We start from the raw sequence: 17,355 nt of genomic DNA, 5'->3' as shown, positions 1-17,355 counted from the left end.
ATTTTACTATATTAGAGTTTAGAGTGTGTGTGTATTTTACTATATTAGAGTTTAGAGTGTGTGTGTATATTTTACTATATTAGAGTTTAGAGTGTGTGTATATTTTACTATATTAGAGTTTAGAGTGTGTGTGTATATTTTACTATATTAGAGTTTAGAGTGTGTGTGGATATTTTACTATATTAGAGTTTAGAGTGTGTGTGTATTTTACTATATTAGAGTTTAGAGTGTGTGTGTATATTTTACTATATTAGAGTTTAGAGTGTGTGTGTATATTTTACTATATTAGAGTTTAGAGTGTGTGTGTGTATATTTTACTATATTAGAGTTTAGAGTGTGTGTATTTTACTATATTAGAGTTTAGAGTGTGTGTAGATATTTTACTATATTAGAGTTTAGAGTGTGTGTGTATATTTTACTATATTAGAGTTTAGAGTGTGTGTGTATATTTTACTATATTAGAGTTTAGAGTGTGTGTGTGTATTTTACTATATTAGAGTTTAGAGTGTGTGTGTGTATTTTACTATATTAGAGTTTAGAGTGTGTGTGTATATTTTACTATATTAGAGTTTAGAGTGTGTGTGTATTTTACTATATTAGAGTTTAGAGTGTGTGTGTATTTTACTATATTAGAGTTTAGAGTGTGTGTGTATATTTTACTATATTAGAGTTTAGAGTGTGTGTGTGTATTTTACTATATTAGAGTTTAGAGTGTGTGTGTATATTTTACTATATTAGAGTTTAGAGTGTGTGTGGATATTTTACTATATTAGAGTTTAGAGTGTGTGTGTGTGGATATTTTACTATATTAGAGTTTAGAGTGTGTGTGTGTATATTTTACTATATTAGAGTTTAGAGTGTGTGTGTGTATATTTTACTATATTAGAGTTTAGAGTGTGTGTGGATATTTTACTATATTAGAGTTTAGAGTGTGTGTTTTTATTTTACTATATTAGAGTTTAGAGTGTGTGTGGATATTTTACTATATTAGAGTTTAGAGTGTGTGTGTGTATATTTTACTATATTAGAGTTTAGAGTGTGTGTGTATATTTTACTATATTAGAGTTTAGAGTGTGTGTGTATATTTTACTATATTAGAGTTTAGAGTGTGTGTGTATTTTACTATATTAGAGTTTAGAGTGTGTGTGGATATTTTACTATATTAGAGTTTAGAGTGTGTGTGGATATTTTACTATATTAGAGTTTAGAGTGTGTGTATTTTACTATATTAGAGTTTAGAGTGTGTGTATTTTACTATATTAGAGTTTAGAGTGTGTGTGGATATTTTACTATATTAGAGTTTAGAGTGTGTGTGTGTATATTTTACTATATTAGAGTTTAGAGTGTGTGTGGATATTTTACTATATTAGAGTTTAGAGTGTGTGTGGATATTTTACTATATTAGAGTTTAGAGTGTGTGTGTGTATTTTACTATATTAGAGTTTAGAGTGTGTGTGTATTTTACTATATTAGAGTTTAGAGTGTGTGTGTGTATTTTACTATATTAGAGTTTAGAGTGTGTGTGGATATTTTACTATATTAGAGTTTAGAGTGTGTGTGTGTATTTTACTATATTAGAGTTTAGAGTGTGTGTGGATATTTTACTATATTAGAGTTTAGAGTGTGTGTGGATATTTTACTATATTAGAGTTTAGAGTGTGTGTGTGTATTTTACTATATTAGAGTTTAGAGTGTGTGTGGATATTTTACTATATTAGAGTTTAGAGTGTGTGTGGATATTTTACTATATTAGAGTTTAGAGTGTGTGTGGATATTTTACTATATTAGAGTTTAGAGTGTGTGTGTGTATTTTACTATATTAGAGTTTAGAGTGTGTGTGGATATTTTACTATATTAGAGTTTAGAGTGTGTGTGGATATTTTACTATATTAGAGTTTAGAGTGTGTGTATATTTTACTATATTAGAGTTTAGAGTGTGTGTGTATTTTACTATATTAGAGTTTAGAGTGTGTGTGTGTATTTTACTATATTAGAGTTTAGAGTGTGTGTGGATATTTTACTATATTAGAGTTTAGAGTGTGTGTGTGTATTTTACTATATTAGAGTTTAGAGTGTGTGTGGATATTTTACTATATTAGAGTTTAGAGTGTGTGTGGATATTTTACTATATTAGAGTTTAGAGTGTGTGTGGATATTTTACTATATTAGAGTTTAGAGTGTGTGTGGATATTTTACTATATTAGAGTTTAGAGTGTGTGTGTGTGTATTTTACTATATTAGAGTTTAGAGTGTGTGTGTGTATTTTACTATATTAGAGTTTAGAGTGTGTGTGTATATTTTACTATATTAGAGTTTAGAGTGTGTGTGTATATTTTACTATATTAGAGTTTAGAGTGTGTGTGGATATTTTACTATATTAGAGTTTAGAGTGTGTGTGTGTATTTTACTATATTAGAGTTTAGAGTGTGTGTGGATATTTTACTATATTAGAGTTTAGAGTGTGTGTGGATATTTTACTATATTAGAGTTTAGAGTGTGTGTGGATATTTTACTATATTAGAGTTTAGAGTGTGTGTGGATATTTTACTATATTAGAGTTTAGAGTGTGTGTGTGTGTATTTTACTATATTAGAGTTTAGAGTGTGTGTGTGTATTTTACTATATTAGAGTTTAGAGTGTGTGTATTTTACTATATTAGAGTTTAGAGTGTGTGTGTATTTTACTATATTAGAGTTTAGAGTGTGTGTATTTTACTATATTAGAGTTTAGAGTGTGTGTGTATTTTACTATATTAGAGTTTAGAGTGTGTGTGTATATTTTACTATATTAGAGTTTAGAGTGTGTGTGGATATTTTACTATATTAGAGTTTAGAGTGTGTGTGGATATTTTACTATATTAGAGTTTAGAGTGTGTGTGTATTTTACTATATTAGAGTTTAGAGTGTGTGTGTATATTTTACTATATTAGAGTTTAGAGTGTGTGTATATTTTACTATATTAGAGTTTAGAGTGTGTGTATTTTACTATATTAGAGTTTAGAGTGTGTGTGTATATTTTACTATATTAGAGTTTAGAGTGTGTGTGTGTATTTTACTATATTAGAGTTTAGAGTGTGTGTGTATTTTACTATATTAGAGTTTAGAGTGTGTGTGTATATTTTACTATATTAGAGTTTAGAGTGTGTGTGTATATTTTACTATATTAGAGTTTAGAGTGTGTGTGTATATTTTACTATATTAGAGTTTAGAGTGTGTGTGGATATTTTACTATATTAGAGTTTAGAGTGTGTGTATTTTACTATATTAGAGTTTAGAGTGTGTGTATTTTACTATATTAGAGTTTAGAGTGTGTGTGTATTTTACTATATTAGAGTTTAGAGTGTGTGTGTGTGTATTTTACTATATTAGAGTTTAGAGTGTGTGTGTATTTTACTATATTAGAGTTTAGAGTGTGTGTGTGTGTATTTTACTATATTAGAGTTTAGAGTGTGTGTGTGTGTATTTTACTATATTAGAGTTTAGAGTGTGTGTATTTTACTATATTAGAGTTTAGAGTGTGTGTGTATTTTACTATATTAGAGTTTAGAGTGTGTGTGTGGATATTTTACTATATTAGAGTTTAGAGTGTGTGTGTATTTTACTATATTAGAGTTTAGAGTGTGTGTGTATTTTACTATATTAGAGTTTAGAGTGTGTGTGTATTTTACTATATTAGAGTTTAGAGTGTGTGTGTATATTTTACTATATTAGAGTTTAGAGTGTGTGTGTATATTTTACTATATTAGAGTTTAGAGTGTGTGTGTATATTTTACTATATTAGAGTTTAGAGTGTGTGTGGATATTTTACTATATTAGAGTTTAGAGTGTGTGTATTTTACTATATTAGAGTTTAGAGTGTGTGTATTTTACTATATTAGAGTTTAGAGTGTGTGTGTATTTTACTATATTAGAGTTTAGAGTGTGTGTGTGTGTATTTTACTATATTAGAGTTTAGAGTGTGTGTGTATATTTTACTATATTAGAGTTTAGAGTGTGTGTGTATGGCGACGAGAGGATCCTGATCTGTGCTGCTGATGATGAAGTGAGCTCTTCCTCTGTTGTCCACAGTGATCTGCTTCCCAGTACACTTCCCATCTCTCTTCTGTCCAGATATGACATCACAGTACGTCCCAGCAGCCAGACCAGTGCTCAGACTGACATCTAAACAACTGAAGAGGTGATTTTATTATTCACTGATTCAGAGAAATGTAAAACTCATATATTATATAGATGTATTAAACACAGAGTGATATATTTTAAGAGTTTATTTATTTTATTGTTGATGATTATGAAGCTTACAGACAATGAAAACCCAAAAATCAGTGTCTCAGAAAATTAGAATATTATATAAGACCAATTGGTACTTTTGGGGCAGTGTGGGCAGTGTGCCAAATCCTGCTGGAAAATGAAGGGGAATCATGAAGTGCTGTAAGATTTTGTGGGAAAACAAAACTGCGCTGACTTTAGACTTGATAATAAAACACAGTGGACCAACACCAGCAGATGACAGACATGTCTCTCCAAACCATCACTGATTGGTGGAAACTTCACACTAGACCTCGAGCAGTTTGGACTGTGTGTCTCTCCACTCTTCCTCCAGACTCTGATCCCTTGATTTACTTTAAATTAAATGTAAAATTTACTGATGATCAGTGATGGTTTGGAGAGACATGTCATCTGCTGGTGTTGGTCAGACTCTGCCTCTTTTCGAACATTGGCGAGTAACATCACTTGGAGCGCAGCACACAGTTCTGATACATCAGCTCACAGACGCAGCCTTGTGCTGATCCACATCACCCTAGGAGTGATGAGGGGAAAGAGAGAGCGCCATCTACTGTACCCACCCAGAGAGAGCAAGGCCAATTGTGCTCTCTCAGGGCTCTGGCAGCTGATGGCAAAGCTACATGACCAGGATTCGGAGCAGCGATCTCCTGATCATAGTGGCAGCGCTTTCTAAAGAGTTTGGACTCCAAAGATTCACAGGATAACTTCTAAGCAACTGAAGTATCATGATTTGCACCTATTTTGCCGCATCTGGGCCAGTACAGAATTCTGCATCCTTACCAATCATCATTATTGATGACTATAAATCCACGATCTCCACGTCCAAACGCAATCTGGTTGCTTCTATTGTCCCACCAGTTACATAACGGCTGCCCGCTCACTATCCTGCGAAAAGTGACCATGTTCCTGTAAAATAAACAACACAGCACACACAAAAAACACACTTTCAGTCAAAAGTCTGGAATTAGTGTATTAATCTGCCTGCAGTTTAATACAGTCTTATACTGAAAATAAAATAAAATAATCCTAACATATACAGTACCAGTCAAAAAATTTGGACAGTTAAATTCTGTTAAAATCAGTGAGATTAAGGGCCCTATTTTACACCCTGTTGCTCGTTGCTATCTTACACCCCGTCAACAGTCTATTTTCACACCTTGGCTCGCACTGTTAAAATAGTGTGTAGAGTAGAGTAGAGTTTGGTCTGGAAGTGAGGTGTGTTCAGGTACATTTCTGCTGTGTTTCTATATATTTTGGTTGTGGAAAACACAGGAGCTCCACTGACTGATTAAAACCCTGACAACAGTCAACAATCAATCAGAGTCCATTTCTATAGGTTCTCCCAGCGTGTTAAACAAACCAGGATATGTTTTATATTTTAGATTCTTCTAAGTAGCTATTCTTGCTAAGATTACACGGTTTGCACTATTTGTCTACATTTTCTCATTCATTTTTATGAGGTAGAGTCTCCTGGAATTCAGGCTTTCAGTTAACAGCTGTGCTGAACTCATCAAGAGTTAATAACTTGAATTTCTTGTCTCTTAATAAAGTGTTTGAGAGCATCAGTTAAAGTAAAGTAGTGAAGAGGTAGAGTTACAGGTATACAGTGAATAGTGAATATTTGAGTAATGTTCTAATCCAGATTATGAGAGGCAACAACTACTCAACTAAATAAAGAAAAAATTAAAATGACTTTAAGATAAAAATGAAGGTCAGTCAATCCGAAAAGAAGAATTTCAAGAACTTTGAAAGTATCCTCAAGTGCAGTTGCAAAAAAGACAGTCAAAAACATTATAATGATGGAACCCCAGATAAGAGCATCTAAATGCTTCTTCACATGATGATTCCTTATGTGTTCCTTCATAGTCTCACACTTACGACAGTCAGTTTAGTTGAGGTATTTATTATAAAATAAATAAATCTCTGACCTGATCTGAGGCCAGCGGTGTTCGCAGACCCATCTATCTCCACAGCTCCCATCTGGATTAATGGGAACTGGTTTAGTGGAGCCATCAGGATAACTGGGAGGTCCGACCCAGTCGTTCTCATCCTGATAAATACAAACCCAGACATGCTTTTACTGATCTCATTCAATTACAAATTAATTTTTTTTTCATAGTCATAAATGTTGAGAGGTCTGAGTTTTACAGAGTGTAGTTTTTTGCCAAATAAGTGAACAGACTTATAGATAAGAGATACATTAAATATTCACCATCTGAAAACATTCAGCCAAAAAAGAATAGAGAAAAATACAGAATAATTTCTACTGAACAATTAATAATTTATTTTAAATCAAATGTACTCTTAACAACCCGTTTCCATCAAAATGACCCTTGTAAAAGAAAAGTGTATTTTAGTATATTTTTTAAAAGTATATTTAACATTAAAAAAGTACATACTTTTAGCATTATAATTAATATGCGCTTAAATACATACAAAATGTACTATTTTTAAACAACTTATGGCAACTTCAGCATATTTTAATTGTAATTACACTATATTTAAATACAACATAAAAGCATCAGGTTGTAATTTTGAGAGCTTTTTTCGTATATCTTCTGTGAACTTATGTAGATTTAAGAATTTGTTTTATTTTTAACATTATTTTTAATACACTTAAAGTATTAAATTGTAAATGTGCTACTTTGCGTATTGATGCACATATTGTGTACACCTTAATGACTGTGGCAAAAAAAAAAAAGCAATATTTAATGCCACTATATACACAATTTAAAGCATAATGCTTAAAAACACATTGTATTGAAAGAGAGAGAAGGTATATTTAATGTGTATTTTTATAAAGTATATTAAAAAAGAAAATGCACTCTTTTATTTGAACATACTTCAAACATACTTCACTTATTTCGTAGGTGTACATCCTTTTCACAAGCGGAGAAAGCTGACAAACGGCAGGTTTAAGTTCATTTTTAAATCTCCAAATCACCTGGCTGCTCTCCAAAAAAAAAACACATTTTATCACAAGAAAATGGCAGAACTAAACATGCACAAGAAATAGAGATGTCATGTCAGAGAATCTCTATAGAGGAGAATACGCACTTAAAGTGAGTCCGACAGGAACAGGTTCATATGAAGCAATTGAGAAAAATCTGATTTTATGAATGTCTGATCAATTTTATACTGAATTATTTCCTTTATTCTTAAAAAAAAGAACAACATCAATGTTTTAGCAATGCAGACATATATATTTTTTTGTTTTAAACTCCAATTATAAACCTTTTAAACTCTATAGTGCTCTGCCTGTATCTCTAGTATCAGCTTATCAACCAATTAGAAAAACAGAAAACTAAATATATGGGTACGCATTCTTATTCTTCTCATTGCTTTTTTTTTTAAGTAAAATGAATTATAATACATTCAGAAATTAAAGGAATACGAAATCTGACTCTGGAGCCCATTCTTTTAGATGGTAAGACTGGAAAAGACAGGTAAAACTGTCCCCTACAGACCCCTACCTGTCCATTCACAACATGCCGATCCCAGCGGTAGCTGGACATCACTCTGCTCATTCCGTAGGGATGGGCCAGCATGAACGCCACAGCCGCTCTGTACGGTCTGAAGAGCAGAGCGGTCATTATTCATTCAGTCGAGTGGATTTAGCCCGCGCTGGCTGTAGCTGTGCACGTGACGCGTTCACGGAGAGGACAGCTCCTACCTGGGCTCCCAGAAGGTGAGGATGGACGCCCCACCTGCTCCATGACCTCTCTGATTGTCATGGTTATCCACAAACACCAGGGCTCTGTCAGAAGGCATCAATCCCCAGCCCTCGCCCCAGGTTCTGAAAAAACACCGGAAATCAGATTCTACAAATAAAAGAAATTCTCAAAAAAACACAGATAAAGAGAGATAAAGATCAAGAGCTCAACAACAAAAATATACAGTAGAGTTCTAGGAGAGCAGCACATTTTATATAGAACCACACTGTGACCTAAAATTTCTCTCTGAATACAACTTTAAAAGACCAAATTGTGTCTAACTCTATTTCTAGCAGAAGAAATTCTGTCTAAATCTGACTCTAGCAGATATAATGTTGTCTAAATCTAACCCTAACAGAGCAAATTCTGTCTTAATATGATTTTAAATTCAATTCTAACAGACACAATTCTGTTTAAATGTGACTCTAGCAAATACAATTCTGTCTAAATCTGACTTTAACACATAAAATTCTGTCTAAATCTGACTTTAACAGATAAAATTCTGTCTAAATCTGACTCTAACAGATAAAATTCTGTCTAAATCTGACTTTAACAGATAAAATTTTGTCTAAATTCAATTCTAGCAGACCAAATTCTGTCTAAATCTAACTTGACCAAAGAAACTCTGACTAAATCTAGTTTTAGCAGATCAAACGTTGACTAAATCTCACTCTAGCAGATAAAATTAGTTCTAAATCCAGTACTAGTAGACCAATTTCTGTCTAAATCTGATTCTATCATACACAATTCTGTCTAAATCTGACTTGAGCAAAGAAAATCTGACTAAATCCTGTTCTAGCAGATCAAATGTTGTCTAAATACAACTTTAAAAGACAAAATTGTGTCTAAATCTGACTCTTAACAGACTAAATTCTGTATATTTCTGTCTAAATCGGACTCTAGCAGATACGATTCTGTCTAAATCTGACTCTTAGACTAAATTATGTCTAAATCCACTACAATTTTTCTAAATTTGACTCTAAGCTGATGAAATTATATCTAAATATGACTCTAATAGACCAAATTCTATCTGAAACCAACTTTAGCCTAATAACATGTTCTAAATTGTATTCAAATCTTACTATAGCCCACCTAAAATTCTGCCTAAATCCGGTTCTACTAGACACAATTCTCTTTAAATCTGACTCTTGCAGACAAAATTCGGTCTCAATATGACCCAAACATAGCCCAATCTAATTTTGTCTGAACCAGACTGAAACTCAACAAATTTCTGTCTAACTCTAGCAGAAATAATCCTGAGACTGACAAAGTTTAGACTGAACACAACTCTGATTTAACAAAGTTCGGTTAGATTCAGATCGTAGCTTCAGACTGAACATAAATTGCTGCCTGAGCCCGAGTCTAGCAGACAATATTGCGTCTTAGCCAGGCCAAGTTTTGTGTAAACCTGACTGTAGCTCAACAAAATTGTGACAAGCCCAAATGTAGTCCAACATAATTTGTCTAAACCCATTTTTATTTAACTAAATTCTTTCTAAAACCGACTGTAGCAGGTAAAATTCTGTCTGAGTCATTTTTTTCAATAATTATATCATACCTGAGGTCAGAAAGCTTGTATCCGTTCCATTTGCGGAAAACCGAACCCAACATGGCGCCATATTTGAATTCGGTGACGAGGCCGAGTGTGTAGTACTCACTGGCCTTAATGGGCTCATCTCCCAGATCAATGACCTTAGACAAGAATCCATATTTAAACATATATAAATATGTAGAGAAAGATCAGTGCACTCTGAATGAGAACTGAACCCTACCTCTTGGTAAACCAGTGGTCTAGATCCTTCAGGGAACCACTTTGGATTAAGGTTGTGAAGTCTTCCATAAATGACCTTCAGATCCTTCGGCCACATGTGTTTACAAGCGTCCACGTGAAATCCAGCCACGCCCATGTCCACCAGAGCGTTCAAGTAGTCTACAATTTTCCCACGGACATGCTCCTTCTCCTGCGCCAGGTCAAGGAGCCCGAGCAGGCGGCAGTTACGCACCTGCAGGAGACTTTTGGGTTAAAAATTATAGATTTATAAAGGTTAAAAGACATTTTATAGAGGTGACTTTTAACTCTGATGTTGGTATTGCCTTGTAAATCTACTGTTTCACTGGCTAAAATTTGAGGATTCCATGGATTAAGTGTAGGGGGTGCTCTATAATGCTCTACAATGTTTATATAATCCACACGCCCATTCTAACAGACTCTAATACACTACAGACAAGGAGAGGGCGCTCTATAATGCTTATATGAGTCTTAAGCATTCTTAGAGAGTGTTATACACTAAAGAATCATAGGGAGCGCTCCATAATATTTTATAACTGTTATAAGATTCAATAAGGCATTCTGATAGACTGTGATACACTACAGGAAACATAGGGGGCGCTCAATAATATTTTATAACTGTTATATTATTCAATAAGTCCCTCTGAAAGACTTTAATACACTACAGGAAACATAGGGGGCGCTCTATAATATTTTATAACTGTTATAAGATTCAATAAGTCATTTTGACAGACTGTAATACATTACAGAAAGCATTGAGGCCGCTCTATAATACATTATAACTGTTATATGATTCAATAAGTCATTTTGACAGACTCTAATACATTACAGAAAGCATAGAGGCCACTCTATAATACATTATAACTGTTATATTATTCAGTAAAGTCATTCTGACAGACTGTAATACATTACAGAAAGCATAGGGGGTGCTCTATAATACATTATAACTGTTATATGATTCAATAAGTCATTCTGACAGACTGTAATACACTACAGGAAGTGTAGGGGGCGCTTTATAATGCCCTATACTGTTCAAATGATCCACAACACGCTCATTTTGACAGACTGCAATACACTACAGGAAGTGTAGGGGGTGCTCTATAATGCCCTATAATGTTCATATTATCCACACGCTCATTCTGACAGACTGCAATACACTAACGGAAGCATAGGAGGCACTTTATAATGTTTACATAATCCAAATGCTCATTCTGACAGACTGTAATACACAACAGAATAATACAACGGAAGCGTAGGGGGTGCCCTATAAGGCTCTATAATGTTCATATGATCCACAACATGCTCATTCTGGTTCAACACTATGAATAAGAAAGAATGTGCAAATAAGCAGAATGGCAAAAGATGAACAAGCCAGTTTATTCTTAACTGCGATAGGAGCACAAAACTCATTATTTAAAAGTTCTTACATCTCCCTTATCTGCTGTTTTGTCATGGACAGTAGTTACAGATCCCTCCCTCAGACAAAGTCTGAAAAAAAAAAGACTATAATACATTTAAAGAAGCGTAGGGGGCACTCTATAATTCTCTTTGGTGTTAATAAGATCCACGTGCTCACTTTAACAGACTGTAATACATTAAAAGAAGAGTAGGGGGAGATCTATAATGCTCTACAATGTTGATATGATCCACAAGACTGTAATACACTAACTAACTCTATAGTGCTCTATAATGTTTATATAATCCTCACTCTCATTCTGACAGACTGTAATACACTACAGGAAGCAGAGGGGGGTGCTGAATGGCAAAACGCAAACAATGCTTAACTGCGATAGGAGCACAAAACTCATCATTTGAAAGTTCTTCGACTCCCTTACATCTTGCCACGGACAGTAGTTACAGATACCTCCCTCAGACAAAGTCTGAAAAAAAAGACTATAATGCATTAAAAAAGCGTATAGGAGGGCGCTCTATAATGCTCTATAATTCTCTATAATGTTTAATATGCCTTATACTTTGAGTTAGACTATAAATATACTGATATACTTTGAATGATGGTGGTGGTTTAAGTAGGCAAAGTGGAAAGAGGAAACTGTGCAATAATCACGTTAATCAAATATTAATCGATTATGATGAATTAACTACAAAAACAGAACAGGACCCTGGTTTCGAACTTCAGAGCCGCAGTTTTGCATAGGGAGGCAAACCTATTTATTCCTCTGTCCAGTGGCATTCCCAACCTAGCGATCTTTCATCGTTCCCAAAATTATACCTGATAAATGTCTTGGTAATTCTCAATATTTCCGCTGCCGCTGGTGCATTTGTCATCGTTGAAGTCGGCGGCGGAATAGGGCACAGATGGGAACTCCTCTCGGCTGGCATTGAAGTATGAGCCGCGGGTCGAGCGGCCGCCCTCCCCTGCGTCCGCCGCGCACATGTGATTGATGACGACGTCCGCGTAGATCTTCACCTGCAGGAAACGCGCAAAGGTTCATTTCCATAACGACACAAGTGCCTCGCCGTCCATCATCAGAGATCACCGGCTGCCTGCGCGGCCCCGTCAGACGCTCCCGAGACCCAAACGCCTGGTTCTGGAGCCGCCTGACGGAAACTCGCTCTTCTGAACGATTGTGTCAGAAACGCTGAAAGCTTCCTACCCCAACATCATTGCATCTGCTGATCATGTCCCGGAGCTCGCCTTCCGTCCCGGATCTGGAGCACAGATTGTAGCTGACAGGCTGGTACCGCTCCCACCACGGCCTGTGCGGTTTGGAAACCACAATATGCTCACTGGGAGGAGAAATCTGTTGGTGGGAACCAATGTATGTATGTATTTCAGAACCAGGCGCCGCAACTCAGGCGACAAACAGCTCGCTATCGGAGCAGGAGATCGGCTGTACTTAATTGTTCCAAATTGTTCTCACTAGTGTAGTAGTCAACACGAGTGTAGTCACTAGTAGTATAAATAATTTACTAAATAAATGGTACAGATGATTCTGTATCTAAATGATTCAGCTATTTCTACAATTATTCAGTAACTGCTATATATACATACAGGGGTTGGACAATAAAAAACAGAAACACCTGGTTTTAGAGCACAATAATTGATTGTGGTGACGGACAGTTCTGGTGGAAACAGGAGAGTTGAGGTGCACATTGAATTCTGCGTGATTTGATCAGCCGTGGTTTTATGTTTTTTGGATACAATCCGGGTTAGCACCCGAACATCCCTTTCAGACAGCTTCCTCTTACAGCGTCCACAGTTAATCCTGTTGGATGTGGTTGGTCCTTCTTGGTGGTATGCTGACATTACCCTGGATACTGTGGCTCTTGATGCATCACAAAGACTTGCTGTCTTGGTCACAGATGCTCCAGCAAGACGTGCACCAACAATTTGTCCTCTTTTGAACTCTGGTATGTCACCCATAATGTTGTGTGCATTGCAATATTTAGAGCAGAACTGTGCTCTTACCCTGCTAACTGAACCTTCACACTCTGCTCTTACTGGTGCAATGTGCAATTAATGAAGATTAGCCACCAGGCTGCTCCAATTTAGCCATGAAACCTAAAATCCCACACTAAAATGATGACAGGTGTTTCAGTTTCATTGTCCAACCCCTGTGGTAGATCTATCAGATTATGAAGGAACAAATATGGAATCATGTAGTAACTTAAAAGTGTTAAACTAACCAAAATACCCTGTGTAGAAACTTTTATGTGCTCTTATCTGGGGTGCTGTTAACTTATCCTGAGCAACAGAGAAAACTCTTGCTCTTCCTTTTCTGGGGCAAACCTGATGCGTGCCAGTTTCATCATCATCAATGTTTTTGATGGTCTTTTTTTTTGCAACTGCACTTGAGGATACTTTCAAAGTTATTAAAATGTTTCAGATTGACTGACCTTCATTTTTTCCTCAAAGCATTTTGTTTCTTTACTTAGTTGATTCAGTTCTTGTTTCTTAGCTTGTAAAAAAATCATTGTAAAAATTATATTTCATTTTATTTTAATATTTGAACTTATATACATGTAGTTCACATCTTTCTCCTCAGTTTCTTGCAAGTTATTGCACTTAAATTAACTTTACATGCATATGTATGTTTCAATGTAATTGTTGAAGACTATTTATCAAATAATTGCACTTGAGGATACTTTCAAAGTTCTTAAATGTTTCAGATTGACTGACCTTCATTTTTTCTTAAAGTATTTTGTTTCTTAACTTAGTTGATTCAGTTCTTGCTTCTCATAATAGGGATTACATAATGTGGAACAGCGATTCTCAACTGGTGGGTCAGGACACAACAGTGGGTTGTGGACAAAAAATAAATATATTTAAAAATAATTAAAAATAATAAATGAATAATAAATGGTCTTCTGATTATGTACTAATCTTTTATATTGGGAAAAAAATTACTTTGACTGTAGAGATCTGCAGAGAAGTGAAATATCTAATTTTGTGTTTTTATTTATTTTGTGCAGTTCTGATATTTCATTTTATTTTAATATTTAACTGCCTTCATATGTAAGTTTAAGTGGGTTTTTAAAGTTGTTTTTTAAAAACTTAAAATTTGTTTGGTTTGTATTCTATAAAAGTGGGTCACGATTAGAACATTACTCAAGTAGGGTAATATTATTCACTGTATTCCCATTCCCAATAGGTGCTACTTTGAATAATCTAAATCTATAATTTCTTCTTGCTTAGATTAGACAGTTTTGCTTATCTTGGCTTTATTTTCTTAGTCAGCTTTATGAACTAGAGGCTTTCAGTTAACAGCTGTGCTGAACACATCAAGAGTTAATTAATTAATTAATTAATTAATTAATTGAATTTCTTGTCTCTTAATTTTAGTTTGAGAGCATCAGTTAAAGTAAAGTAGTGAAGAGGTAGAGTTACAGGTATACAGTGAATAGTGAATATTTGAATAATGTTCTAATCCATATTAGACTATTAAAAATGTAATGATGGAACTGGCTCTCATCAGGATTGTACTGTATTATTAATTTTTCCTAATAAAAATGTAGATTATAGGCTCTGTTAGTCTCTGGTGCTTACCTGCACTCCTTGAAACCCATTGGGAGCCAGATATCTCTCACATTCATCAGCGATATCAGACCAGCGCCATTCAAACAGATGGACGATGGTGCCGTCGCCATGACGGGAGCGAGTGTGTGAGCGGTACTGGGACAGGCCCAGTCCGAAACCTAGAGCTAGCAAACACCATTTGGTTCTGGTCTGGTGAGAGAAAGAAGAGAGATAGAGAGAGAGAGAGAGAGAGAGATAGAGAGAGAGAGAGAGGGAGGTTATAAATGTGAGATTTCCTGCTTTAATATATTTTAAGGTCAGCTGATTCATTTGCACTACCGCCGGCCATCTGCTTTAAATTCTCAGTGTGGATTTGCATTATTGATATATGAAATATCCTTACTGGGAGACGGCCAGACAGCATGCTTCTATTTCCAGATCAGCGTCATGCAATATATAATATATAATATATACTATAGGATTCAGTCATTTAACGGCAGGAGAAAATATCCGACTGAACATTAAAAATCTATTAAAAATGTGATTAAAATATAGATTTAATATCACATTTATTTTGAGGAGTGTATAAAAACTGGGGGAAACAAAAGCAATATATCTCATTGCTACAAGTTTTTTTTTTTTTTATTCTTTTACCGACACTAAAGTAACTAAAGTAAACTTTTTAGGTATAAATTTAACACATAAAAGTTCATTATCACAGTTTTAATTTGTCAACACAAAATTATTGTTTTGTAGCAAATTCGACTGAAGTAGAGTTTTATTGCAGAAATATCAACTCCTTTAGACTCATTTAGTAAAAGTATAGTTTTATCATAAAAAGCACAGTTTCATAAAATAATACTAAGCATATATTTTTACTATTTAAATAAAGTTAAAATAAAGCATACTTTTTTAAAGTAGACTGAAATACAGATTAAGTAGATAAAAATGTAAGTATAAGTAGAAAAAGTATACTTGAATTATTGAATATATAGTTATATGTATACTATTATTATATTTAAATACACAACTTTTTTTTACAAGGGTTAAAGAGGAAATTGCAGGATAAACAGCAGCGTGTGGCATCAGGATTCAGCACTGCAGACTCACCTGCATGCTGGGCAGCAGTAATGAAGTGTAAGAAGATGGGTGGAGAAGGATGGAGATGGAGCTGTTGCACACCTGCCTCTGCTGCTCTGGGACTCCAGCACTGTAGGCCTCAAAGCAGGGGAGTAGAGTTACACACACTGCCCACAGCAGTGAGCCTTAGCTGGGACAACACACATAAACACACTCCCCCTCCACACACACACACACACACACACACACACACACTGCTGCAGTGCAGTGACACAGACTTTACACTGACTGCAGTGACCTGGAAGTGCTTAGTCTTTTTCAGGATCACTCATCCAATCATATGATATCTACCATAAATTATTCTAAATCTACTAGAAATGATTCATTAGCTCCAATAAATTACATTACATTACATTTGGCAGACGCTTTTGTCCAAAGCGACTTACAATAGTCAAGTACAATGTAAAATAAGTTTAAAGGTAAAAACAACTTTGGATAGGGATAAAAGGAGGACAAAGGGGAATAATAGGATAGAGGAGTGAAGGAGGGGAAGAAGGAAATGAGGTTAGAAGTAGTTAGTGTGTTAGAGGTGTTAAGAGAGTACGTGCTCTTAGAAGAGCTCTGTCTTCAGGAGTTTATTAAAGATAGTGAGAGATTCTCCTGATCTGGTAGTAGAAGGTAGTTAGTTAGAGGTGTTAGGAGAGTAAGAGCTCTTTGAAGAGCTCTGTCTTCAGGAGTTTATTAAAGATAGTGAGAGATTCTCCTGATCTGGTAGTGGAAGGTAGTTAGTTAGAGGTGTTAAGAGAGTACGTGCTCTTAGAAGAGCTCTGTCTTCAGGAGTTTATTAAAGATAGTGAGAGATTCTCCTGATCTGGTAGTAGAAGGTAGTTTGTTCCACCATTGGGGAACTCTGTATGAGAACAGTCTGGATTGCTTTGTGTGAATGTTTGGCAAAGCGAGGCGACGTTCATTGGAGGAGCGCAGCGGCCGGGAGGTAGCGTAAGCCTTCAGGAGTGAGTGCAGGTAGGAAGGAGCCTGTTCTGTATCACCTTGTAGGCGATTGTAAGAGCTTTGAATTTGATGCGAGCATCAACTGGTAGCCAATGGAGCTCAATGAGCAGCGGGGTGATATGTGCCCGTTTTGGCTGGTTGAAGACCAGACGTGCTGCTGCGTTCTGGATCATCTGGAGTGGTTTTACTACACAGAACGGGAGGCCAGTTAGCAGGGCATTGCAGTAGTCGAGGCGTGAGATGACGACCGCTTGCACCAGGAGTTGGGTGGCCTGTTGCGTCAAGAACGGTCTAATTTTTCGGATGTTATAGAGCGCAAAGCGGCAGGACCGAGCAACTGATTCCGCATCTACTATAAATGATTCTGCATCAATTATAAATGATTCTTTCTATACTATGAATTATTCTGTAGCTACAGCAAATGATTCATTTACTACAATAAATGATTCTGAATCTATTATAAATGATTCTGCATCAATTATAAATGATTATTTCTATACT

At 35.2% G+C, this 17,355-nt stretch overlaps 1 protein-coding gene across 1 annotated transcript; it reads right to left on the bottom strand.

The window, feature by feature from the left end:
- Nucleotides 1-975: 975 nt before the first annotated feature.
- Nucleotides 976-16,159, bottom strand: LOC103039660 (alpha-amylase). The gene is made up of 11 exons (XM_022666624.2): nt 15,874-16,159; nt 14,794-14,973; nt 12,401-12,547; nt 12,016-12,213; nt 9,769-9,999; nt 9,555-9,688; nt 7,957-8,079; nt 7,757-7,856; nt 6,212-6,333; nt 5,064-5,189; nt 976-4,168 (listed from the first exon to the last, which is right to left on the bottom strand). The coding sequence occupies exons 1-11, from the start codon at nt 15,877-15,879 to the stop codon at nt 3,979-3,981; spliced, it is 1,557 nt and encodes a 518-aa protein (XP_022522345.2). The 5' UTR covers nt 15,880-16,159; the 3' UTR covers nt 976-3,978.
- Nucleotides 16,160-17,355: the final 1,196 nt, after the last annotated feature.

Source organism: Astyanax mexicanus, chromosome 6 (genome assembly GCF_023375975.1).
Source record: "Astyanax mexicanus isolate ESR-SI-001 chromosome 6, AstMex3_surface, whole genome shotgun sequence".
NCBI lineage: Eukaryota > Metazoa > Chordata > Actinopteri > Characiformes > Acestrorhamphidae > Astyanax > Astyanax mexicanus.
Note: the sequence above shows the minus strand (reverse complement) of the source record. Positions and strands in the feature narration are given on the sequence as shown.

Bases quoted from the DNA above. Each gene is read 5' to 3' on its own strand.
- LOC103039660 (XM_022666624.2), bottom strand. The intron at 7,857-7,956 runs GTAGGAGCTGTC...TCTGCTCTTCAG, and splicing joins CTCACCTTCTGGGAGCCCAG to ACCGTACAGAGCGGCTGTGG. The intron at 6,334-7,756 runs GTAGGGGTCTGT...TGTATTTATCAG, and splicing joins GGCATGTTGTGAATGGACAG to GATGAGAACGACTGGGTCGG.